The sequence below is a fragment of the Triplophysa dalaica genome, chromosome 6, assembly GCF_015846415.1.
Source record: "Triplophysa dalaica isolate WHDGS20190420 chromosome 6, ASM1584641v1, whole genome shotgun sequence".
Classification (NCBI taxonomy): Eukaryota; Metazoa; Chordata; class Actinopteri; order Cypriniformes; family Nemacheilidae; genus Triplophysa; species Triplophysa dalaica.
The window spans coordinates 8492134-8519211 of NC_079547.1; the positions used below are offsets into that span (position 1 = coordinate 8492134).

The 27078-nt window shown below is 42.3% G+C and overlaps 1 protein-coding gene across 1 annotated transcript in view; it reads left to right on the top strand.

Moving 5' to 3' along the window:
- The first annotated feature begins 11606 nt into the window (after positions 1-11606).
- Positions 11607-27078, top strand: part of espnla (espin like a) — a 50457-nt gene continuing 34985 nt past the window's right edge. The window contains exons 1-5 of the mRNA XM_056750633.1: positions 11607-11720; positions 20382-20572; positions 24932-25118; positions 25257-25439; positions 25542-25673. Of these exons, the coding sequence (XP_056606611.1) occupies positions 24954-25118; positions 25257-25439; positions 25542-25673 (480 nt within the window). The 5' untranslated portion in view covers positions 11607-11720; positions 20382-20572; positions 24932-24953. The remainder of the gene's footprint in view (positions 11721-20381; positions 20573-24931; positions 25119-25256; positions 25440-25541; positions 25674-27078) is intronic.

Below are 27078 nucleotides of genomic sequence, written 5' to 3' on the forward strand. Positions count from 1 at the left end.
TCCTAACTATCCTATCCATATTATGGAAACCTTTTAAAGGGTAACTCCACCAAAGAATGAGTTGTTCCACAACTAAGTAAGTAAAGAAATGGTTAAAATAGTCCATGTCACTTGACAATTTTCTTCTTTCGTCATGTCCAGAAGCTTCTGTCTCTGCTTAACATGCATGCATTGTGAACGCCGGCTCCTGTGTCTGCACTTCCCTTATTGGTCGCATGGTCTTCTGAACCCGCATTGTAGACAGATACGGAAAGGAGAAATTGTTGAAAAAAGCTGTTATTTTTGTTTTATTGCACACAAAACATACAGCAGTCTCTTCATAAAATGAAGATTTCGGTCTATTCAGAGTCACATGGACTATTTTAATCATGTATTTACCAACTCTGTGATATGGTTGTATGTTGCGTTGTTGTCTATGGGGGAGTCAGAAAGCTCTTGGACATCATCAAAACTATCTTAATTTGTGTTCCTAAACTGAACAGAGGTCTTAGGGTTGTGGAACTACTTAACGGTGAGCAATTTTCATTCTTTGTGTATTGGCAAAATATTTAAAAGGCTTTTAGAAAAGCTTTTCGCTAGCTTCTGGAACGGAGTAATTTCATATGTCCATGTAATAAGGGCATGTGGTTGCCTTTGAATCTATGGTGCAGATACACAATTGTGGACAAAAATAGCCCCCCCCCTGGTAAATATGAGCAAAACATGTGGTAAAAATAGGAAGATGTGCTAACTAATCAGAATATAGTAGCATTTAAAATTTTGTAATGTAACAGTTAATTAAACAATAGCTTTCAAATTCACTCATTCCTCCTTAAGAACTACTATTAGTTATCTACATATTCAGATTCTACATAAATAACTATGAAGTAACTACTAATAAATGGTCATATACACAATTGAATTACAATAATCTGTCATTTGACATTTCTTCATATTTACTTTTGCTTGTACTATTATGAGGGAAATGCACTACTATTGCCACTATTACTACTACTATGGTAACACTTTAGTATAGGGACCAATTCTCACTATTAATTATAACAAGGCAATTGGAGTGGGGGAGTTGAGTCCTGGTTTTTGAAAACAAAACTAAATTTGTTGTAATGACTCTTTTGGAGTACAAGAATTCCATGAAATGCATATTGCATTTCTTTAATATATTAGTGGTAATAGCGGCAATAGTAGTGCGTTTCCATAATAGTAGTACTATAGTGAATAATAAGAAATGTCCACTGCTTGATTATTGTGATGGTTAATTGTGTATATGACTGGTTCAGAATCTGAATTAGTAGATAATAGTACTCTTTCTTACGGAGGAATGAGTGAATATGAAAGCTATTGATTATAGTTAACTCTTACTTTACAAAGTAATAAAATGCTTCTCCATACTGATTAGTTAACACATCTTCATAGTAGTTAATAGAGCAGATAACAGAATTAATGAGGAATTACCTATAAGTACTGAAGTAATTCCTTCTTAGTTACACATTAGGTTAGAAACAGTATTCTAAAGTGTTACACTGTTTGATAAATATCCAGTGTTTCATTCAAGTAAAACAACTGAAAGTGGGGGCAAATCACATTATGAAACAAGTGTATTTCTCTTATACACACTGGCAACAATTATTAGCCCCCAAGAAATTCTTACAAGTAAAAAATATCTCAAGAATATTCCCATCGATATTTTACATTTTCTTAACACACCACAGAAACACAATGTTTTCCAGTTATGACTTCTTGCACAAGAGAATAAATATTTAAGAACACAAATCCCATTAATCATTCGTTACACTAGGTAAAACCAAATAATATTGCTATGATGTGCAGCAAAAGATTGTTGAGCTACACTAAATAAAAAGGGGCTTCCCTCAGGGGTAAAAAAAACGGCCAATGTCCACAGTTAAATATACTGTCAGATCTTTATTGTTTTGAATCCATATAATCCATGACATCAAGTACCATCACTGCTTTGATTGGTTTGCAGTTTGCATAGTTGGAGCCTTCTGTGAATTTGGTTAGAGATGTAACGTTAGGTTACACATTAGCACCATTCACAGTTTTCGCACGGCATTAGTATCTGGAGACCTCCTTTGATTTTTAAATGACCACCCCACCTCTGTATTTCAAGTGACGCATTGATGATTTTATCATTAAAAGACTTGTTTCCTGGATGTGATGGCAAACCTTTGCGTATAGTTTGTATAGCCTAAACTTGTATTGCGTTTAATGATATATGACCTTACCTGTCAGCATTTAAGACCAGTGATCGCAAACCAGACAAAAAATATTGTTGATATTTTTCTGTGGAGGCGGTGTTCAACCTTTAGATAGGTGCATTCCAGAGTCCCTGGGCCTGGTGTCAATAACTGATGTAATCTTAGTAACAAGAGCATTTTCAGTTCTAACACTTACATTATGTTCTCGTAGATACGATTCACTCTTATATAATAAAGGCTCGAGTTAAAATTGTGATTTTAATTTATGCCTCCTTTAATGAGCACAAAATCTAGTCTATCGCACCACCAGCTGTGAGAAACATTACAATTTATTTGTAATTTATAAAATAGTTGACACAAGAGCATATAAAAGCATGAGCAAATTAATACAACCCCTACATTTTACATTTACATTTGAACCCACAACATTGCTTTGTTAACGCAATGCTCTTACCACTGAGCTACAGGAAAGCTGTAGTTGAGCTACACTGAGCTACAGGAAAGCCCTTAGTCCATGACAATGGCAGCGTTAACCTTATAAAAGGACATTGCCAATGGCAGAATCCGAAGAGAACAAGTTTTTAGGGACCATACTGATTTTCTGGCCCACGATGATGACTGAATTATCAGCCGTTTCAGATTTCAAAGGGCTATCCTCTTCGAACTTTGTGCTGAGTTGGGTCCGAATTTCGAGAGGGTACAGCGATGAGCCACGCATTGCCCGTTACCTTACAGGTGCTGACAACACTTGGTTTCCTTTCAACTGGCTCTTTCCAAAGGGAGCTGGCAGACCGCTAAGCAATTAGTTTCTTGGTGGCAGGCTTCTTGCTGAGTGATGCATTTAAAGTTATGTTTCTATTTAAAAAATATTAAAATCATTCAACTGCCCATCAGGAGACCGCGGTAATCCACTAAAGGCGTGGTTGTGACCGAGAGCGCAGATACAATGATGCCCATTCTCTCACTGGGTCAGTTGTAAAGCGGGCAATTGGGCAGCTGAAATGTCGATGGAGCTGCCTTAAAAGGACCGGGGGAATGCTGCTATACCGCCCTGACAAGGTGTGCCGCATCGTGCTGGCCTGTGGTGTGCGGCACAACGTTGCGTACATGCACAGCATACCACGTGGTGAGGTGGTGGCACCACCAAATGACCCCGACCCAGGAACAGTGCATGTGCAGGCCAACCAACAAGCCATTCAGACCTGTCAACATGTGATTGTGACAATATAAATGGAAATCAAACACAATGTGTATTTTTTGACCAATTCCTTTAATGACTGACTTATATCTGTGAGTGTGTCACTGATATTTTCAAGATGACTGTTATTTTCTCCGATGGCCCGAACGATTTGCTGTTGTGTCTCCAGAACAGCATGCGTCAAGACGTTGCCAGACGGACGGGACTCAGCACGGGGGGAGTACTGGAAACGCCGGAGACGTCGGACACAAAGGGCTCTTGCTGCTCCGGAAGGGTGGACTCTGTGTGCGTGCCAGTGGACGTTCCTGCTGTTGCACCACACAAGTCTAAATGAACACAGGCACATGTTAACTGTGATTTGAGTTTGTTCATTATTAATGGGTACATGTATTTGGCATAAATGTAGATGATACGTAAAATATGTAGTGTAACTGAGCTAGATTGCATGCATTTTGAAATAAATTGCAGGCTGATGTTTACCAACGTTAATTAAATAAATAATAAATAATTACCTTCGGTGCAGTCCTGTACTACATCCGAGTCTCCCACAGCAACGGATACTACTCCAGAGAGTGAAGTGTCACCCATAATAGAGGCAACTCTCTGCTCAAAGGGTGGGATTCATTGACCCCTGTACCACCACCTGTTCTGCCCACAATTTGTCAGTGCGCAGCAGTTCTCCACTTGACTTCCACTTTTAAATCCGACCATTTCTTTTTAATTTCATTTAAAGTGCGATTTTCCGATCCCACCGCGTTGACGGCGTCAGCCAAACTCTCTCGTTTCTTGCTGCTTGGTTTTTCCATTTTCTTGCTGCTTGGGTTTGCCAAAGTGGACTCATTACCATATTCAAATTGATTGGATTGAGGGAGGGGACAGAGTGCTGTGCATGTGTGCTCAAGATTTGAGTGAAAAAGAAAAGTGAACGCGCAGAACGAGAGATTGTTGAACAGCACAAGGAAGAATTAGTTAAAAAAAAGGGGGGGCTCTTCTGTTGTATGGAACTGGTTTGAATTTAAAAATCTCCAACATCGACCAAAAAAAAAAAACACTGCAAGTTGTGTCGCCGTGCTGTTGCAGGCCAAAGGTGGAAACACCAGCAATCTCTTTCACAGCTTGAAAACCATGCATTTCCGCGATTATAAGACATACACCCAAATGCGTTCAACAGATCGTCCAGATCAGTAAAATGTATAGACTATGTGTAAAGCACAAACGACAAAAAAGAATAGGATGGTGCTACCGCCAGCCTGACGGCCAGAGCAAGGCAAAAGAAGCGCAGCTAGAGCAACCTGAGCCCAGAGCAACTGGCAGGAGAGGTTTTTAAACCGTTCCGCCAATCAGCTGCCACCAGATGGAACGGAAACAGACAGCTCCCCCTGCAGCCTGGGAGGAGAGAGTCGGCCCAACACTTTCTCTTCAATGGTGGAGTGAGCAAACCCAGCACGCCAAAGCCGGGCGTGACACAATCCAGTACATAGACAGTGAGTGGAAACTATAAAGCAAATGCCTACAAACTTCATATTTTCCTGATGACCATACCGGGGAAATAATCAGGTCTGAGGGATGCACTTTTGTGTGGGGTTTTAAAATAGTCACGTCATCTATGTATGATTGAAAGAAGCCTGCCCCCACACAAGCTCATCAAAGAATGTGCAACAAGGTGGGTATCTTGTCTGCAGATGATTGAAAGAGTCCTGGAACAGAAGAAAGAAATTACACAAGTCCTGGCAGCAAACGAAAAAGACACGGCACCTTGTACCTACGTATCAAGACATAGTGGCCTTAGATTCAGTCACAGCAGCATTGAAGCCACTCTTTTTTACAGATGCCCTGTCAGGAGAAGCATATGTCAGCTTGTCATATTTGAAGCCTCTCATCCATCTGTTTAATACAGAGATTCTGAATCCAAAAGAGGGTGATACCGAACAATGGCCAATGCCCTGCCGTCCGCTACTGCGAGCAGCGAGGGTGATATGGGGACTTCTGTGACATCAATCCGTCAGCCAATCGCTCGCGGACCTGTCACACCCCGCCACGCTCATCTGATCGTTCCCCAGAAGCCGGTTCCGTCCTCAGTCACGTATCCGGAAACGGTGCGTGACGATGATGAGATGTCTATTGCAGCATCGGAGGGCAATCCGCTGGCATCCGATCCCGATGACTCCTTGGAGCTCTCTCCCATGGGAGGCCGAGTTCAGGAGGAAGCGTATCTCTAGATGTCAGCCATGCTATCCCGGGCCGCCGTGAGCATTGGGTTGCAGTGCACCGCACTGCCTCTCCCCCAACGCTCACGGTTGGACACATGGTACTTGGGGGTCTGAACGCGTCTACAAGCAACGCCCGGCCCCGGTTCCATTCTTCCCGGAGGTGCACCACGAACTGGGTAAGACCTGGAACGCCCCCTTTTCGGCTAGTTCACGTCACACCGGTTCAAGCGTCTTTTCTTCGCTCGATGGTGGGGCAGCTAGAAGCTACGTTGACATGCCCCAGGTGGAGGTGGCCGCAGACGGTGGCCACCTGGAGAGGTCGACCTAGACTCCTGTCCCAGGCATGTAAAATTTTGGCATGTCTGGTGTTATAAAGGTTTATAATCCCGCGGGTCAAGCTGCCTTCTCTCTCCATGGCATGGCCATCCTGTAGGTCCACCAGGCCAAGGCGTTGAAAGAGCTCCACAAAGGTAATACTGAACAAGGGCTAATGCAGAAGCTCCGCACCGCCACTGACCTCGTCTTATGTCAAGTTGACCGTGCGGGCCCTGGGTCGGACGTTGTCCACACTCGTGGTCCAGGAGAGACACCTTAACCTAGTGCATATGCGGGACGCCGAGAAGGTTGGCTTTCTCGGCGTCCCGCACAAGGTTGGCATGGCACAAGGTGGGCTGTTTTGTGACAGTGTCGAGGAGTTCTCCAAGCAGTTCTCAACAGTGAAAAAGCAGACGGCGGCGATACGCAAAATTCTACCCCTGCACGACTCGGCTGACAACAGGCCTTCGAGATCCAGTGCGGCATCTGCTTCCCAGAAGCCTCGGCCCTCTGCGAGGCCAGCTCGTGCCCCCCCACCAGGCGGCCCCCGGAAGACGACGTCAAAGAGGAAACCTCCACCCCATCAGCAGCCGTCCCGGAAGCAGAAGCGGTCCTGACGGGAAGACTCCAGGGAGATGAAACAATTTCAGAGGCTCATGGGAAGCATGGCATCCTCGACGGAAGTGATACACCTTGGATTGATACATTTACATTTACATTTAGGTATTTGGCAGACGCTTTTATCCAAAGCGACTTACATTGCTTTATCCTATACATTTTTTGGGTATTTGCAATCCCCTGGGATCGAACCCACAACCTTGCGTTGTTAACACAATGCTCTTACCACTGAGCTACAGGAAAGCTGCACACATGATGCACATGAGATCGTTCCAACACTGGCTACAGAGTCGAGTTCCCTGGAGAACGTGGCACACCGGCAGACAGCGTATGGTCATTAAGCCTCTCTGCCGACGCCCCCTAACTCCCTGGTCTTCAATGACTTTTCTACGGACGGGCCCCCGCCTGCGCTGGAATATCAATTGCTGCGGGACAAACAGAAGTACGCCCTGGCCGAAATCCCTGACGAAGGACCTGCTTTCTCAGGGCAAGAGCACGTTGTGGCATCCCAGGCCAGACCTGTGGAACCTCCATGTCTGGCACCTGGACAGATACACCATACATCAGACGGAACAGCCCGAGTGGGGGAGTTACAACGTCTGGTAGCACTAGGTCCGGTTAGAGCTATATGTAGATAACTCAGAAGGTACCGGCTTAAGGGGCAGGGCTGCTCTGCCCAGCAACGTGGGCAGACACCAGTTCTACGCGGAGGTTGTAAAACCTTGCGATGTCTGACAGAGAGGCGCCAGTGCCCACGAGGAGGCTATATCCCTGGTGAAGTGAGCTCTCACTGATAGCGGGCACGGGCGATTCTGGGATCGGTACGCTGTCCACAATCCAGTGCGCTACTCTCTGTTTGGAGACAGCCCTCCCCTTCTGCTGATCTTCAAAACAGACAAAGAGCTGATCATAGCATGGAGAAAATGGAGGTTCTAGAGGTCTGGGATGCCACAATGTACCCTTCTCCTGAGAAAGCAAGTCCTTTGTCAGGGATATCCGCCAGGGGGGAGTTGTCGTCAGAAGCATTAGTTCTGAGAACCAAGTCTGGTTGGGCCAGTGCGGCTCAACTTGTAGCACTTGGTGCTCCTTTTCCCTGACCTTGCACAGAGTCTGGGGGGGAAGGCATACTTCCGCTTGTCCCATGGCCAGCTGTGCACTAGAGCATCCGTGCCGAGGGGGGCTTCGGACAAGGAGTACCATGGCGGGCAATGGGTGGTGTCCAGGGAGGCAAACAGGTCTACCTGAGCCTGCACATACTGCACCCAAATGAGCTGGAATGCGCGGGGGTGGAGTCGCCACTCTCCCCTAGGCATCGACTGACGAGAGAGCGCGACGGCTGTCTGGTTCAGGTCGCCTGGGATGTGGCTTTAAGGGAGTGGATCATCTAGTGACTCCACGGGAGGCGTCGTCGGGCGACTGCAACCCAATGCTCGCGGCGGCCCGGGAAAACATGGCTGATATTCCGACATCCGCTTTTTCTTGAGTTCGTTCCCGGAGGAGGGAGCTGCAAGGAATCATCAGAGTCAGATGCCAGTAAGTCACCCCCTGATGGAGTCACCAGTAAGTCACCCCCTGACGGTGGAACCGTCTCTTGGGGAACGGTCAGACGAGACGAGGTGCGAACGGTCCGCGGGGCAGTGGCTGTTGGTTTTAACACTCACAGTAATCCTCACATCACTCTCGCTGCTCGCCGTAGCGGACGGCAGGGCCGTAGCCACTGCTGTCAAGGAACGGGAAGCAGGCGAGGTTGTGTCTGAGTCCCGTGGGAACAGCCGCCCGTGATGCAATGTCTGAATCGTGAACCCCCCACAGTGCGGGCAAAACTTATCCACAACGGCTACCATACAGGCTGGAAACCCAACACCTGAGACCTGTGTCCGTCCCCACTCCTCGATGAGTGTACTGGACCCATGAGAACAGCGGGACATGCCACGCTGGAGAAATTTGCCCCCTTTTTGAGAAAAAGCTCGAACACTTCCGGAACTGCCGAGACGCCCATGGGAAGTCGCCACAGGAAGGGACAGTCCACTGCATCATGTCGTGAGAATCCAGCAGTAGTTCGACTTAGAGTCGAAGGTGATCATGTGTGAAGGCTCCGAACAACAAAAGGTGAATGAATGCGGAACGCCGTCTCCCATTTTTACCCGGATATCCAGGGCGGAGTTTGGCATGCAAATTTAATTTGCCAATTTCATTGGCCTTTTTCTTAACAAGTTGAAGTGATAGGTTCTCAATGGCGAACCCCATCTGTCGGTTCGATACAACGTCGAGAGACCGACAGAAAGGAAACTACAGAATTGCAGGTCAGTGTTTCATCCATTCAGTTACTATACATTTTTGTAAATGATTGTATTACTCAATCTGTTGCAACCTCTGTTTGGAAATAACTCATGACTCTATTTTGCAGGGTGTCCTAATGTAATAGGCTGCTTTGATGGTACCCAGATTCCCATAAAGGCTCCTTCTGCAAATGAAGAAGACTATGTGAATAGGAAGTCTTTTCATAGCATTAAATATACCTAGAAATCTCAGTCACTAACATTCTTACAAATAGCCTTCTTTGTGTTCAACAGAACAATTTGGCTTTGTAAAATTTGGTATCGATCCGATACCGATACCAATACCTTTAGAAGCATTCACTTTAATAATGATTTATCAGATGAATGCGTCATTCATTTGCCAAATCTGAACACATTTTCATGACCTCTAAAATATTTTGTGATTTGTGCTCTTAATGTGCCTATAGGCTAATTAATCATGTACATGTTAAAACACGGGTCATAATGTTGCACCAAATTATTATTGGAACATAGTAACAGTAACTGAACTTTCCGTCTTTGTTCAGTGTTATGTTTAGACACAATAATATAACAAATTACATTTCCCTTTCATTACATTTTTAAGTGAATTTATAATCAAAGTGCACACAATTGTTTGATAAATAAAGTAAATAAAGTATTTAAATAATAAAGTACTTTTAATCTTTGGCTTTTCACCCCCAAAGGCCCACTGCCATACAACGCAGTTTCCAGTGTTTTCATTCTTTTCGCTGGCTGCAGCTGCGTCTGCATGCTTGCGCTTGGTGCTGCTGAGTCACGTGATAGCGGACTACAAAACACAGCTGGGCAGGGAGGAGCAACGTGTGGAAAACTAGGTGTATGGGAAATAAATAGTTCTTCTATATTCTACAATTATTAGCTACATTAGTAAATAAACAAAATCTGTAGTAAAAACAATGGTATGGGTGGGAAATCTTCACAAACACGCTCTAAGCGGGAAGCAAATCACGACAGACCTGGTCAGCTTTACCAATCAGAGGATTTTGGAAGGCGGGACTTTGAAGAAACCAGAAGAAATCCAGTCGTTTCGTGAGAAGAGCAACAGCGGTGGAAGATAGACTTGAAATATGTTAAATATAAAGGTTTTTTTTAAGCTAGAAACATGAACATCCATTGCTAAACACCCAAAAAACACAATCAAAGCTTCGAAAGCAGGGAAAAACGGGGCCTTTAAGTCATTTTATTGGGGTTTATTGTTTTCTACATGAAATCACCCTACATAATGTAAAGACAATTCTGTGAAAATCTAATGTTGATCTCGTAAATATTGAGTAAGACCATGTCAAAGATTGAAATTTTAAAGTCACTGAAATCAAACTTGGTGCCCTGACCTAATGTCATGATAAGAACATAAGATTTTAACCTGGATTTCACAGACACAATTTCTTTTTTATGTACAATGCGTGGGCATGACAGAAGAGAAAAGATAACAGTCACAGTTGATCAGGCCTATCAATATTTATTTGTTCTAATATTGTGGTTTTATGTTTTATAGGTGTCTGATGTTGATATGACATGGGAAAATGAACAATGATGTATTTCTCTTTCCAAATCTGTCTTGAGCAAGTGTCTACTGCCGTCATTGTTTTTCTAAATAAAAATGTGTTAAATTAAACCTTGAACTCTGTCACAACCTTATTTATATGTACACATTATTAATGGAACCTTTGGTTTATAATGGATTTTCGAAACTCTTAAGTTACTGGAGTAACGTTTACTTGGCTTTTTAGGCAATAAGTTTCATACTTTAATCAAGTAAATCAGACTGTGGTTGAAGTAAATACAACTGAGAAATTCCAAGTTGCAGAAAATGTCACCTTTGTTTGCTCAACTTAAATAAAGGATTTGTTTGAAATAAACACACAGTATAATTCAATTGAAATGATAATGTACTTAATTCTGTTTTATGTAGTTATCTGTACTTTAGCTTAAGTTTATTACACTAAATAAGCATTCGTTTGCACAACTTTTATTTAATATTTAGCACAACAACTATTACTATTTCACTTAACATAGTTTTTTTAGGACAATCGGCTTGTATGCTTTTTAAGAACGATTCGTCTGCGTCTGGCCATCACTATGAGGTACCTGCTCTAACCAAACTGCTCCAGTCTAACCACTTTTTCTCTATCCACACATACTCTTGGCCATTCAGACCCAAATATATATTTAACATGTGAAAATTAGGTTCACTGTAATCTCTAATCAAACGCCATTTGCATGCACACCAGTCACACACGTTTTAGTAGATCTTTAGAGGCCAGTTCTCTTATTACTGGAGTATCTGCAGCCAAACGCAAGTGCAACCATTTAATGATTGGTAAGGCAGTTATAAGGCTATGGACAGGCCATGATCAGCACAGGTGCAGTGTCTTTCTTTACCTTTACAGCTCACTGGCCCCGACCTGCTCCTCTCCTCTGCTAACCCAACTCCGCCAGCTGGCAGACGGTTAGGTTTCGGCTTCCCCTGTGTGTGTGTGCTGCCTCTGACACTTTCCCAGATCCTGTCAATGACAGCAGGTGCAGGGACATGGTTCTCCAAAAGGCCATCACTGCAGTCCAAGAGGGAGATATACAGGGCCTCAAGAAACTAGCCGAAACTGGCTGCCTTACTGTAACCATTGCGGATGCTCAGGGGGCGGGACTAGTACACCATGCAGCACGCTGTGGTCAGCTGGACTGCCTTTGCTTTCTGGTGACAGAGCTGGGCCTGGCAGCTGACACAAGGGCCCTTAACGGGGCCACACCTGTCCATGATGCTGCAGCAACAGGTCACACACGTGAACTACAGTGGCTGGTACAGGTAGCAGGATGCAATGTAAAGGTGAGTGCCTTGAAGCAATCACAAAGCTGTATGAGGGTGCTGTATTGTGTTCAGACAATTGAACACAGTATTGTGTACTCTGTTCCTAGGGAGGGATCAAGACCAACTGAATGAGAAAAAAACTGCTGATGTGAGCAATATTTATCAAAAGTCTGAACTGACGTAAATGTACCGTATATATATGAGGGTACCGTTAGCATATGATAGCAAAGGGAGCTACGTCAGTCACAGGCTAAATAGAACATTCCAAGCCAGTGTTAAACTTGCTGTATATAAGTGCAGATGGACACTTGGAGTTTAACTTTGTGAATGTTAATACATTATGTGCATAAATATGTTGATCTCCGGCAAGATGTTTGTTTTGTTTATGAACAGGGGCGAACACTGCTGGTTAGTTTTGTTTTAGACGTCTCTAATCATTCGTGCTTAGGCTGAAAAATAATTCACAGCTTACTAGTTATGCTTTCGCGTTGTGTGTGTAACGTTATTACGTTATTATTATTATGTCAACATCAATCACTTATATCCACGTTATTCCACTGAGATCTGCAGGTGGGCAATCCCTGGATTTTAGGCAAGCACAACGTGAGCGCTGTTTGCTATGACATGTTTTTTTGTCTCCTGACGAATGATTTGAGACGTTTAAGATGAAACTTACCACATAGGAATTTATGAAACATAATTTAGCTGTAAACCATTGTCATGGCAGTACTATGCGTGTGTTGAAAAGCTGGACGGAAGGGAAGTGGGGTGCGCTGTATCTCATTATCATTTAAAGAGACACGCACTAAAACAGGTTACTGTGAAAAGAGCTGTTTTTGACGACACAAGAAGGGTTTTGTATACAAAGCCGTAGAGTGTTTTTAAGCTAAAGATGTTCCAGGCATTTCATGAAGACCCTAATAAATCATACCAACTTGTTGAAAGAGGTCGAATGAGGAGACCTTTAAGCTTTTCTCTCCAAGCGTATGAGAAATGGAGCCGATCAGATTTCGTTCCCCTTCTGACCTAGCAAGGGGTTCTTATTATAATATTACCGGCCATTAATCCGCACATTTCCACCCATGCCGCTGCCGTCATTGTTATTTTCGCAAGCGACGACGGGGCATTACTTCTGACGTTAGTGACGGTAGTGAAAGAATAGCAGCATCAGGAAGAATTTATTTAATTTGTTCCGTCATCATATTATTTATTCAACTCCCCTCTACCGTCCTATTAAAATCACATCAAGATCTACAAAAAAAATGGTAAAGGAAGGCAGTACTGTAAGATAATGAAATGGAGAGAATATAAGGAAGAAGAGGAAATGACGATGTGTGTCATGGCCGAGATACAAAGAACCTGGCAAACCCGACAAAACAAATTCGATTGCACCTTGTTGTGTGAAAAGTGTTTAACTTAATTAAAATTGTAATGTGGGAATAGTTTGGGGAATATTCTTTTTTATTCAATACGACATGTAGATGATTAACGTTTGATTACTATTACGTTTATATATATTTTTCTATGGCAACTGTTTAAATTAATATATTGACAGGCTTAAAACTGCCTGGCGCCCAAACTATTTGTAACAATTGTCCATATTAGGAAGGAAGGAGGCGGGAACCGGCAAACATTTAAACATTTAATAAAGTAATATAACAGCCGGCGGCCCCTCACGGACGACCGCCGGCGAACAAAACATAATATAAATACAAATACAAACACAAACATAACACAAGTTCGGGCCCGGTCCTCTCTCTTTGACGGTCCGGTCGCTCGTTCCTTTTATATGCTCCCATCTCCTATGTGATTCGAGGCCGGTGTGCGCACAGCTGGCGCTAATTCACAATTACTCACCGGACTCGAACCACGGTCTCGCCCCCCCTACTCTACTACACTATTATTCTAAAATCTTAAATCTAGTCTAGGGTGCACCACCGTTACATGTCATGCCAAGTTTGCGGAAAACATGCTAAATGTTCTGTTCATGGCTGCACAAATGAACACAAATCCTTATTTAGAATGTGTCCTTATTTGTCCTTTTTTTAGTAAGTCTTAAAGATTAAATAAAGTAAGTCTTTAATTAATCCCAGCCTCAGAGGAGACAAAGAGAGGAGTGGATTTATTTTGAGTGTAAATACACCAGTAACCATAAGTAAAAACCTGGTTAAATGTTTGTGCGAATCAATTCAGGTTTGAGTGTTTTATCAACCTGGGACAGTACAATCAGGTTAAGCTCAAAGTTCTTCCTCAATGAGGGGGCGCACCAAAGGTCTAGCAGCACCAAATAATAGATACAACCTCGGTCAGACGCCAGTAGAAGATCATTTGTAACTCTGACCAAAGTAGTCTCTGTGCTATGACATTCTCTAAATTCAGACTGGAATTCCTCATTGATGTCATTCCTTTGGAGGAAGGAGCATAATTATGTTGAAACTACTTTTTCCAGAACTTTATATATGAAAGGTAGATTCAACATTTTTAACAAGGGACCTTATAACAGCCCCCTTATATGCTTTAGGCACATGTCCTTTTGTCAGAGATGAGTTAATAATACTAAGAATATGATCTATTATTTCTGGGAGCATCTCGTTCAGTAGTTTTGTAGGTATAGGGTCTCAACTCAACTCAACTCAACTTTATTTATATAGCGCTTTTTACAATTTTCATTGTTACAAAGCAGCTGTACATGAGACACATTTAATACAAGTATGAATTCTAAAGCAGCCCCCCCGGCCAGGCAGATAGTGCAAAACAATATGCAAACGGTGGTGAGGAACCCAAAACTCCCATCGAGAAAAAAAACCTCAGGGGAACCCAGGCCCAACCAGGGGATTCCAGTTCCCCTCTGGCAAAAGCTGCTGCCTCTGCACAAGCTCAACAGTGCTTGCACAACAAGGCTTAGTAAAAATATAAAAATTAAGGATTAAAGATTATCATTAACAATCTAATAGCATTTGAAATGTTGTAGGAAAAACAAAGTTGTCGCGTCCTTTATCCAGCTCTATCCTCTTAGCACTTGTCAGGTCACCGCTTTCCATTCTCAGCTCTGCCATCAGGTCTGGGCATGAACTGCATCCTGCGGTAACCTTGGAACAAAGAGACAAGACTGGCTGAGAGTAGAGTACTGTTCTGCACTCTTTGATGCAACAAGTGCATCATTTGTTGTTGGATGTGTTCCTGGTTCCGGTTGATCTAGATAATGCAGCCTAAATCCTCTGAGGATTAATATTATGGAGGTGTAGTGTATGCAAGATTAAAAAGATGAGTCTTTAGTCTAGATTTAAACTGACAGAGTGTGTCTGCCTCCCGGACCGTGCAGGGAAGAATATTCCAAAGTTTAGGCGCTAGATAAGAAAACGATCTACCACCTGCACTTGATTTTGAAATTCTAGGTATTACCAACTGACAGGACCCCTTAGAGCGTAATGTACGTGGAGGTCTGTAATACAATAGAAGTTCATTCAAATACTGCGGCGCTAGACCATGTAGGGCTTTATAGGTAATAAGCAAGATCTTAAAGTTAATGCGATGCTTTATAGGTAACCAGTGCAAGGTTGACAGAACCGGGGTTATATGCTCATACTTTTTTGTACGTGTAAGAACTCGAGCTGCCGCGTTTTGAACCAGTTGCAGTTTTTGTAATAGGCCCGCAGGGCAACCACCTAGAAGTGCATTACAGTAATCTAGTCTTGATGTCATGAATGCATGAATTAATTTCTCTGCATCTGAAAGTGACAGTATATGACGTAATTTAGATATATTCTTAAGATGGAAAAATGCAATTTTACAGGTGTTTGCGACATGGCTTTCAAATGAGAGAGTACTGTCGAATACAACGCCAAGATTCTTAGCTGATGACGAGGATTTTATGGAGCATCCGTCAATCGTTAAGCAGTATTCTTGGTTGTTACGCATAGCAGTTTTCGGTCCAGTAAGTAACACTTCTGTTTTGTCCGAGTTTAGTAGTAAAAAATTGTTACTCATCCACATTTTTAAGTCAACTATGCAATCCTTTATTCGATGAAACTGCTGGGTTTCATGAGGCATCGAGGAAATATAAAGTTGAGTATCATCAGCATAACAGTGAAAGCTAATTCCGTGTCGCTTTATTATATCTCCTAGAGGTAGCATGTATAATGCGAAGAGCAGGGGTCCCAAGACTGAGCCCTGTGGTACACCGTACTGGACTTGTGATTTGCGGGACACCTCATTGTTTATTGCTACAAATTGAAAACGGTCGGATAAATAAGACTTAAACCATTTCAATGCTATTCCGTTAATGCCAACGTAATTTTCGAGTCTATGTAGAAGTATGCTGTGGTCAATGGTGTCAAATGCAGCACTGAGGTCTAGCAGCACCAATAACGAAATACAGCCACGGTCAGACGCTAAAAGCAGATCATTTGTAACTCTGATCAAAGCAGTCTCTGTACTGTGACATGCTCGAAATCCAGACTGGAATTCATCATTAATGTCATTCCTTTGGAGGAAGGAACATAATTGAGTTGAAACTACTTTTTCCAGAACTTTAGATATAAAAGGTAAATTCGATATAGGCCTGTAATTCCCTAGTTCTTTAGGGTCGAGTTTGGGTTTTTTTAAAAGAGGCCTTATAACAGCCACCTTAAATGCTTTAGGCACATGTCCTAATGTCAGAGATGAGTTAATAATACTAAGAAGAGGATCTATAATTTCTGGGAGCATTTCTTTCAGTAGTTTTGTAGGTATAGGGTCTAGCATGCATGTTGATGATTTAGATGATCTAATGATTTTAGACAGTTCATCGTGATCTACTGTAGAAAATAATTGCAATTTCTCCTTAGGGGTGCTGTAGTTAGTTTGTTCAGCGGATTTCACTACAGGTTGCATTGTTATAATTTTTTCTCTTATATCTTGGATTTTACTCGTGAAGTAGTTCATAAATTCATCACTGTTATGCTGATAATCAGAATCTGACGTCGATGACAACTTATTTTTTGTTAATTTAGCCACGGTGTTAAATAAGAACCTAGGGTTGTGATGGTTTTCCTCTATTAGTGTTGAAAAGTAGGCGGATCTAGACGTTTTTATTGCATTCCTGTAATTTCGAGTACTATCCTTCCATGCTATACGAAATACCTCTAAATTCGTTTTCTTAAAGTTGCGCTCCATTTTACGGGATGCCTTTTTTAGAGTCTGAGTGTGTTCATTATACCACGGTGTTGGGCTGCTATTTTTAATTTTCTTTAAACGCAGAGGAGCAACTGTGTCTAATATTTCCGAGAAAGTAGAGTTAAAATTTTCAATAGTAGTGTCAAAATCGTCAACGTTATTACTCATGCTAGATATTTTAGACAATTCAGGCAGATTATCGAGAAACGCATCTTTGGTAGTTGAAGTGATCGTTCTACCATATTTGTAACAAGGAGTTTGATTTGCAGCCGTAGGCCAGTGAAGCAAACATAATATCAGATGATGATCCGAAATATCTTCACTCTGCTGAACGATTTTAACATCGTCCACATTTATACCATAAGAAAGTATTAAATCTAAAGTATGATTACGAAGGTGAGTGGGTCCTGACACATGTTGACTAACGCCCATGGAGTTAAGAGTGTCTTTGAAAGCCAGTCCCAAGGCATCTGTATCATTGTCTACATGGATATTAAAGTCACCGACGACAAGGACTCTATCTGCGGCCAGTACTAGTTCTGATAAGAACCCACCAAAATCTTTAATAAAATCTGTGTGGTGCCCTGGAGGCCTATATACAATAGCTAGAATAAATTTTAAAAATGTTTTGTCCTTAGTATTAGGTGTCGATACGTGAAGTACCATGACTTCAAAAGAATTGTATTTAAAATTAGACTTCTGAGAGGTAATAAAAGAATTCTTGTAAAGTGCAGCGACACCTCCCCCTCTACCTTTTAGACGAGGCTCGTGTTTATAGTAATAATCATGGGGAACGGATTCATTTAGAGTAATAAAATCATCTGGCTTTAGCCATGTTTCTGTCAAACAAAGCATGTCTATTTTATGATCCGTTATCAAATCGTTAACAAAAAGTGCTTTATTTGAGAGAGATCTAATATTAAGCAATCCGAGTCGTAACAGCTGATTATCTGTATTTTGTTCATGTTTGATTTGTTTAACGTTTATTAAATTACTTTCAAGAGGTTTACGCAATATCTTATGTTTGCTAATCCGGGGGACAGACACAGTCTCTATTTTATGTTGTTTGTAAGAAGGGATTATTACATGTTGTATATTTTGTGTATTCTGTAACGCGAGACGGCAAGCAGACAGTTGGTTAAGCCATTCTGTCTCCTTCCTGACCTGGGCCCTAGGCAGTCAGACTTTAGCATTATTAAGACTGTGTGCCAAATTTCTAGAGAGGAGGGAAACCCCATCCCAGGAGGGATGGAGACCATCTCGTTTCAACAGGTCAGGTCTGCCCTCAAAACTCTTCCAGTTATTTATAAAATCTATATTATTCTGCAGGCACCACTCAGACAGCCAGCCATTTAATGATGATAATCTGCTATAAATCTCATCACCACGGTAAGCAGTAAGGGGGCCAGAGAATATTACAGTGTCTGACATCGTTTTTGCGAGCTCACACACCTCTTTAATATTATCTTTAGTGATCTCCGATTGACGGAGTCTAACGTCATTTGTGCCGACATGAATAACAATCTTACTGTATTTACGATTAGCCTTAGCCAGCACATTTAAATTTGACTTGATGTCAGGCGCTCTGGCTCCCGGTAAACATTTGACTATGGTGGCTGGTGTCTCTATGTTAACGTTCCGGACAATAGAATCACCGATCACTAGGGCACTTTCAGCAGGTTTCTCAGTCGGTGCGTCACTGAGCGGGGCAAACCTGTTCGAGACTTTAATCGGAACGGTTGAGTGATGTTTTATCCTGCGACTATGCCGTCTCACCGTCACAAAGTTTCCCAGCTGCAGGGGATTTTCAACCGGAACCGAGCTGTGTGCGCTAACATTGCTCGCATCCGAAGTGTTTTCTACGGTTCTTACACTCTTACTATCCTCAAATAAAGATTGGATGCGAGACTCTAATTCTAAAATCTTCTCCGTCAGCCTAACTACTTCCCTGCATTTATCACATGTAAAACCCTCGCCGCTGACAGAGAAGGCTAAACTAAACATATGACATGAGGTGCAAGTAACAACAATAGGAATAGAAGCCATAACTCACCGGGTATGAAGTGCAATCCTAACTTACCAAGGTTGCTTGATGAGTCTTAGTATATACGCTTAAAAAGAGAAACAGTTAGCACACAAGACAAATAGGGGGAGATGATATTCCACACTGTAAACAGAAGGCAAGCTAACACGCTAATATGCTAGCGGCGTTACGCTTCAATTAATATAGATTTAGAAAATAAAGTTATAAATAATTCGGCAACGACAATGATAAGTAACTATAGTAAAATACACTAATATTTAGACCAGGAACAAATGTGAGGTGAACCAAGTGTCAGAGGATACAAACTAGCCGCCGGCAGCGATGCAATCTAACATGCATGTTGTTGATTTAGATGATCTACAGATTTTATACAGTTCATTGTGATCTGCGGAAGAAAATAATTGTAAATTCTCCTTCGGGCGCTGTAGTTATCTGTAAGCAATATCTTCAGTCAGGTGTGTGAAGTAAATTTCTACCACAGTGAAAATAGTCTGAACTTCATCTCATATAAAAAAACATTGTGATATAAATTAATATAAATCTACAATACTGTTTAATACAGTGAAACTGGTTTGGGGAAAGAGGCTTTGGGGAAACTTATTACTACAAATACTGATTGTCTGGACACTGGACTTTTCTGTCTTGACTGTTGGGATTTGACTCGAGACTTGCTATGCAAAGACTTAGTTGGGACTGCAATATATGAAGGCTTTAAGAGGAGTCTCTATGGCAGATGTCTGTGCTGCAGCTACATGGACTTCTCTGTGTTATTTTGCCCGCTCCGGCAAACTCAACATTATTACCCATCATGTGTTCATTTCAGCCATTCTTCAGGTGCAACCTTGAGTTTTTCAGGTAAGCTGTGGTAGGAGTCAACCACTAGTGCTTATAGCACTGTTCTAGGAATTCTTGATGACCACATGAGTTCTTTGTCACTCGGAATGTGCAAGAAAGGTGTTGTTAGGCCGGAGGCTGAGCATGTGTGTATTATATTCAGAGCTCAGCCTATGTCACTACGTGACCTTTAAAGTATATTATCTCGACATGTCGAGCTGATGCTGTTATAAGTCAATGGTGCTTACCATCTGGAATTCACAGAACAATAGTCACATGTGTAACTAGCATTTTATAGGCACAGTTTATTTTGTTGTAGCATTAATGCTAAGGCACTGATGTGACAAACTGCAACAAGCACCAACATTTTAAGCTGTTGGATTTAGAAATAATGAGTTGTTTGCTTTACCTGACAGTCATATCTACTCTTGGGCGGACCTTGACCAAATAAGTTGGACAAAGTTCCAAACCTTTAATATAAAAGTCTGGCTTCTTGAGACTAGCATGCACCTAACCCTTAAACTGAATTGATATTGTTTAAGACATTTACAGATAAAATATTCTAATCTTGTGCTCAATAAAGAAATGTTTTTCATGTAGAAACATTTTTTAAGAAAATAGACATTGATATTTTTCTGTGTATTTAGGATCAGGACTCTGGAGGGGCTACTTCGCTCCATCTTGCTGCCCGCTTCGGCAGATTGGAGGCAGTCCACTGGCTGCTGATTTACAGAGATATAGCAGAAGTGGAAACAAAATGTGGTGCTCTGCCTGTTCACTATTCTGCATCAAAAGGTGACCTCACCTGCCTGAAGCTGCTTGTTGGTCAAGCTCCAGGGTAAGGTTTTAAAAGCACAGACACATGGAGTTGATACAATTTCTTGTGGCAGTGAAACACAACAGGCTACTTTTTTGGTGATTAGTCTTATATGTAGCCTTTGACCTGTAGTGTTCAATTTCATCTGATTAATTTAATTTAGACCCTTAGGTTAATGTGACATTAGATATTTTCCTTATCTGTCAAAGATGTACATATTTTGTGTGTATCGGTAGCATGACCATCTCTGAAAATGATACAGCTATGCCTGGTCATACAGGCCTAGAAACTTGTTTGTGTATAGTATAGGTTAAACAGGATTTCCACACTTGATTAATCCGAATGTGGTGGAATTGCGAGGGTTTACTCACAGGTGTCAAACTCAGTTCCTGGAGGGCTCTGCACAGTTAAGCCTCCAACCCTATTCAAACACACCTGATTCAGCTAATCATCTTCAGGATTACTAGAAACTTCCAAGCAGGTGTAGTTTAGAGCTGGTTGGAGGTAAACTGTGCAGAGCTGCGGCCCTCCAGGAACTGAGTTTGACACCCCTGGTTTAACTTATTAAATACAGAGCGACTCCAATCACTTGACAGCACATCACAATTTCGTTACATCTGTGTACAAACACACTATCACTCACACACACTAATGTTGTAGTACTCAAGAGTGGTCCTGGCCTTGAGATCGAATGTTTTTGGTCTTGGTCTTCTCATGCTCTCAGACTTTGTGGCATAAAGATTTTATTTCAAAACAGATCAATATCACAAATGTTGGAATGACACTAAATTGCTGTCGCATCAACTGATTTATGTGTTAACATTATTAATGTTATTGGATGTAAAAGCAGTCATTGACTTACTACTTATTTGATTTCTTCACTGTTGTCACTGTTGTGCCGATAATACATAATTGAGGGGTATATAATAAAGGTCTGATGAAGAGCCTGTGTGCTCGAAACGTCACGAGCTATGCGAAAGTCTTTTAAATAATAAATTATTTTTATATTTTTGGAGCTCTGGTGTGCCGACTTTTGTCACTATTGGGATTGTCCTAAAATATATCTGAAAACAAAGGCCCAGAATATCCAAAATGTGATTCCAAAAAAACGTACTTGTATGAGATCTGGTTTATTATTATAACATACTTTTGCTACTAAATAAATAACAACCGTGAGAACTCATGATTATGTAATGATGAAGGTTTAGCTTTATTGGATCTTTTAGATGTGTTCTAGGAGTGCTGGTTTTGTACTTGGACTGTCTTGGTCTTAGAATGAAGCACTTCCATCAAAAATCCACCCCACCTTCAATGAATGAATGAATGAAGGAATGATGCATTTATATAGCGCTTTATTGCCTATTGCTGTACACCCAAAGTGCTTTACAATCATATGAGGGAAGTTCCCTCCTCAACAAGCATCCACAGCACAACGGCGCCAGTGCGCTCATCACACACCAGCTATAGGTGTCAGGTTCCCTGTCTAGCGTGTCTTTGTTTTTTCCTTGTGTTGATGTTTTGTTTCATGTGAGCACATGGCCTGTTCGACAGTCTGCCATGTGCTTTCATGTAATTTTGGTGTGACCCCGCCCTCTTGTTACCCTGTTGATTATTCTGTTATTGTTTCACACTTCTCACCTGGGTTTGGTGTTTATTTTCTTTCTCTCCCTCCCCTCCTGTTCCTCGTTTGTGTTCCGATTTCCTGCCTCTTCAGTGTTTCCCCTGAGAGATTATAAACCATAACGTTTATATCTTGTATAAAAAAAGTATTGTCAAGACCTCCGCCGCAAAAAATAGAGACCCCCAAAGCCGTAAACCTAGGGAAAACACTACTCTTATTGTCCCTGTGTTTCTCCTGTCATGTGTCAGACCATTTTAGTTTCATTTACCTAACTTCATAGTCTTGTTTTTTTTTCACATATAGTGCTGAATGCCACAGTCTAGTCCCTTACCCTTTACGATTTTAGTTATTTTACCCATGGCCCAGTCATGCTATCTCCAGTGCCTTTTGTCTCTGTCTTCTGCTCTCCCCCTCTGCCCTGCAGTCTATCGTTGGGCAAGAGAGTTGGCCCTTGTGGTGTAGGGTGCCCGAGTGCCTTTCTGACAGGATTTGGGGAGTTTTCCATGAAGGTGCTCAAGACATTCGCTCTTCCAGTGTATTAGTACTCCTCAGACTCAAATACAGTTCTATTCGAACCTCTAGATTTATTAGAACTCCCAGAGCCAGCTCAACCAACTCCTCGGCCACCGAGCCAGCATCAGCCTTCCCCGAGCCGGCCGCAGAGTCAGCTCAAGCCTTCCCCAAGCTGGCCACAGTGTCAGCGGCTGTGTTCCCAGAGCCAGAAAGCCATCAACCAATGACCGCTTCCCCTGAGCCAGTCTCCAAGAGTGCTTTAGCCTCAACCTAAACTGGCTTCCACGTCAGTGGCCGTGTTCCCAGAGCCAGTAGGCCCTAAGTCAGCGGCCGCTTCCCCTGAGCCGATCTCCAAGTTAGCTGAAGCCCCCCCCGAGCCAGCCACATATAACGAAGAAGGCGTGCCCATTCATTCATCTTTTGTTCTTCGGAACTGGTAAGGCTTTTCTATGCTGTGCTTTTTTCCTCTCATGTGAGATAAAATCCTACTGGATCTACGAGTGGACACGTCCTTTGTGTGCGACTTCCCCTGGGCATTTCAGTAGCTTACCAAGGTTTCTTAAGAGCAAATCTCCTAAAATAATTGAAATTTCCTACAGCGTGCATGTGTCGCCATGCATGTCCGCTGTAATCTTGAAACCTGATGGCCACAATACCTGCATCACATGCTTGGGCTACAATCAGGCTGAAGTAGCATTCGTTGATACGGTGTGCCTGCACTGCGAGCTTATGTTGATCAAGCTGTTGCCGTCACGGTTGGCTTTTTTCCCGGAGGTGCATGAGGAGCTCACCAAGACCTGGAATGCCCCCTTCTCGCTGCTTTGACGTCAAACAAGCTCCATCCCCCTGACTTCCCTCAACACTGGGGCAGCTAAGGGATATGTCGACGTACTGATGTCGCGGTACATCTTTTCCTTGCAGACGGCCGCCACCTGTGGCAACCAAGGCTCCCTTCCAAGGCGTTTAAGTTTTCTATTTTGCATCACGCCTCATTGACTTCACCCCCTAATCCCTTGGACAGACATGTCCTTTCTCAGAGCTTGGGTTCTGCTCGTCAGGTCCCGATGTGTGTCGTGGTGATGATAGACGCCTTCCTGCTCGGCTGGGATGCTGTGTGCTATGGACATGCAGTGTCGGGTCGTTGAACGGGTCCCCCCCTCTAGTGACACATCAATTGCTCAGAGTTGCTGGCAAGTTGGCTTGCTCTGAAGAGGTTCCTTCCACTAATTCAGGGCAGGCACGTGCTGATCCACTCGCCTGACACCTCCTCCTCTGGAGTAAGCTGCTGGTGAAATCACTGTTGGCCACTCACATACCAGGCGACATCAACGAGACAGCTGATGCACTCTCTCGGCAGTACACAGTACACAGTAGGTCATGTGCAAGGTCAGGTAAGTAAAGCATCAAGTCCTGTTAATTGCACTCTACTGGCCGATTTCCCTGATGAAAAACCTTAATCTCCTGTACAGGGCGAGGAGATCCTGAGTGACTTCCCACCTGCAGTCGCCTACAAGTGCCTTCTCTTCTCGTCCTGGTGTTCTTCCTGCGGGGAAGATACGCAGAGTTGTGCGAAAAGTGTTGTGCTATCCTTCCTCCAGGAAGAGATTAACCTCTGCCCTTCTATCGTACTGGCGGAGCAGCCTGTATATCAACCCAGTTGGTAAGAGCCACTCGTTGTTAACACATCCGATGTGATGCTTTACGGCAACACTGGAGGGTTTCGATTTGCGGTAGCGCTCACCTGTGACATGTCCAGTCAGAATCGTTCCACTGGGAGTCATGTTGCGGCTCAGCATCGTGATGTTTCGTATAGGGACCCAATTCTGTCTTGACTCAACGTCGAGAGACCTTCATTCCGCAACGCTGCGCTGTCTGCTGCAGCGACCGGGAGTTGCCTCTCAGGTTCTTCAGCCCAAAAGGTGAATGGGCACGTCATCTTCCTTTTATAACAGTATGCACAGTAATGTTTAACTGCTCTCAGATACAGTAACTTCTCCACACTGAAGGTTTTCTTTTTCTCCAGGGTTTTATTACCCACATTAATTTGCTAGGTTAGGGAAACTTTATAATAAATTGTTGGACACACCCACATTGCATCAGCAGTGGTCTCTGTAACTTTTGTTAATGAATGGCCTTCAGTCGCATCTTCTTTGCAAATTTTTGTTTGTGCAAACATACCTTTGGGTTGCTGAGTCAAACTCAACTATTAGTTTGGAAAGAGATGACTTTGTACATCTATTTTTTAGGTGTGTTAATCGACAGACTAACATGGGCGCTACACCTCTGTATCTGGCCTGCCAGGAAGGACATCTAGATGTAGCAGAGTACCTGGTGAAAGACTGTGGAGCTGATGTGCATCTAAGAGCCAAAGATGGAATGATGCCACTGCATGCCGCAGCTCATATGGGCCACTATGCAGTGGTAGTATGGCTTGTGAGTAATACATTTGGATAAATGCATAGATATGCACACACAAATATTCAACTTGCTATATTCAACTTGAAAATGATGCTATTATAGAATTTTAGTCCTGCAATAAGTGTGCAGTTCTTTGTGTTTTGTGTATCACAGGCAAAGTTCACAGACATTAGTCTGTCCAGTGAAGATAATGAAGGGACGACCGCTTTGCACTTTGCTGCTAGTGGGGGGCACATTCAGATCTTGAGGTGCTTGTTGCTAATGGGATCAGAGGTCAAGAAGGATTATTGGGGTGGCACACCTTTGCACGATGCAGCAGAAAATGGAGAGATAGAGGTAGGCCTAGGAGGTAAATCTGTGTGGTGATACAGTCACAAGGATTTTGCTAATAAATTATGATTACAGTTTTAAATTAAATTGTTTATATTAATTTATCAGTGTTGCCGAATTCTCCTGAGTCACAAGATAAGCCCAAAAGAGAGGGATGTAGATGGCTTTACTGCTGCAGATCTGGCTACATACAACGGCCGATTTGATTGTGCCCGATATCTTCGCTCTGTGGAAAGAAATGTAAGATTTTCTTGTATGCATGCAGAGGACAAATGACATAAATCTAACTGATTTGGTTAATGTCAGTATTAAAAATTTAGGCAACTTTTTAGTGCAGAATAACATGGACATGTGGTGAAATGGGCATCATTTGGCATGTATTGCTGATCAAATCACATTCTGAACTCTGTCTTGTGTGCAGGAGGTCGGAAAAAGCTGAAAAAAAATACATTTTCCCATTGATATTTTCCCATTTGGCTAAAGTAAGGTTATATACAAATATAACTTTTTTATCTTAATTTGTGCTTCCTGGGACTTTTTTGTAGTTATTGGTATTATTGTAGTTATTACCTTTTTGTTGAATTTGTTTCAGAAATTTGAAATTTAATTACACACAGGTTTGTTTCTTGTTCTCTTATTTTAACTCGAGAGATGTCAAATCATGTGACTGGTTTGTTTTGAATGCTATCCCCATTTTCATCAGGATCAAGAAAATATATGGCAGATAGTACTTCACTTTCTAAGAAGAGGCCGTAGATGATCTCTGTAGCTTCCAAGAACGCCTCTAAGCCTTCTTGTTACACATTTTAAATAAGATGCTGCTCAATTTGAGTCATGAATATTTCAAGGGTCAACATGTATAGTGAAGTTGGTTCAGGCATGACCACATAGAATGTGGAATAACATTATCTAAAGCACAAAGCTGGTGGATCAGTGAAAAACTCATTAAAAACATTATTTTTGAAGGTTTTGAAGCCGTTCTTCGCACGTGTTCATGTCATGGAGCAGTAAAATTGGCAGCTGTTTTTGCCATTTCAGATTTATCTTGTTTTTTTCCCCAACATGAAAAACACATTTAACAAAATAATTCTAAATATTTAATCTAAAATCCATCTGAAAAAATCTAGCTGAGCTCTCCGATCACCCTTGTCACACTTTTCCATAGATCTAATGCAGTAATAGAAGCTGCTTGTTATCATAAGCATAAATAAATTAACAATCTATTATAATTACAATCTAAGGCTCAGGCCACCACTAGAATCAAATATAAGATGACCTATCCCAACAATACACATCTAATTAGTGAAGGGAGGCGGCTGAAGCCTCAGATCATGCCGTTTACAGTCTCTACGTGCTGGGGGTGTATCAGTTACCTTCTCACCGGCAACCTAGCTCAGGTAAAGGCCCGGGGGCTGAGCTGGTTATGGGATCCACAGGGTTTGGTTTCAGGGTTTTTACCATTCAAATGTTGGAAACAGATACTTGATCTATCAAATCAGTTAAAGAACAGGGTAATCTATTACCCAACAGGGTACAAGTTGGTTTGCTTTTTTTAATTTATTTTTATTGGTCAACAACAGTCAACAAATATAGCGAATAGCAGCTGAAAGCAATCCTCTAAATGAATTACTAACATGACTGTTTT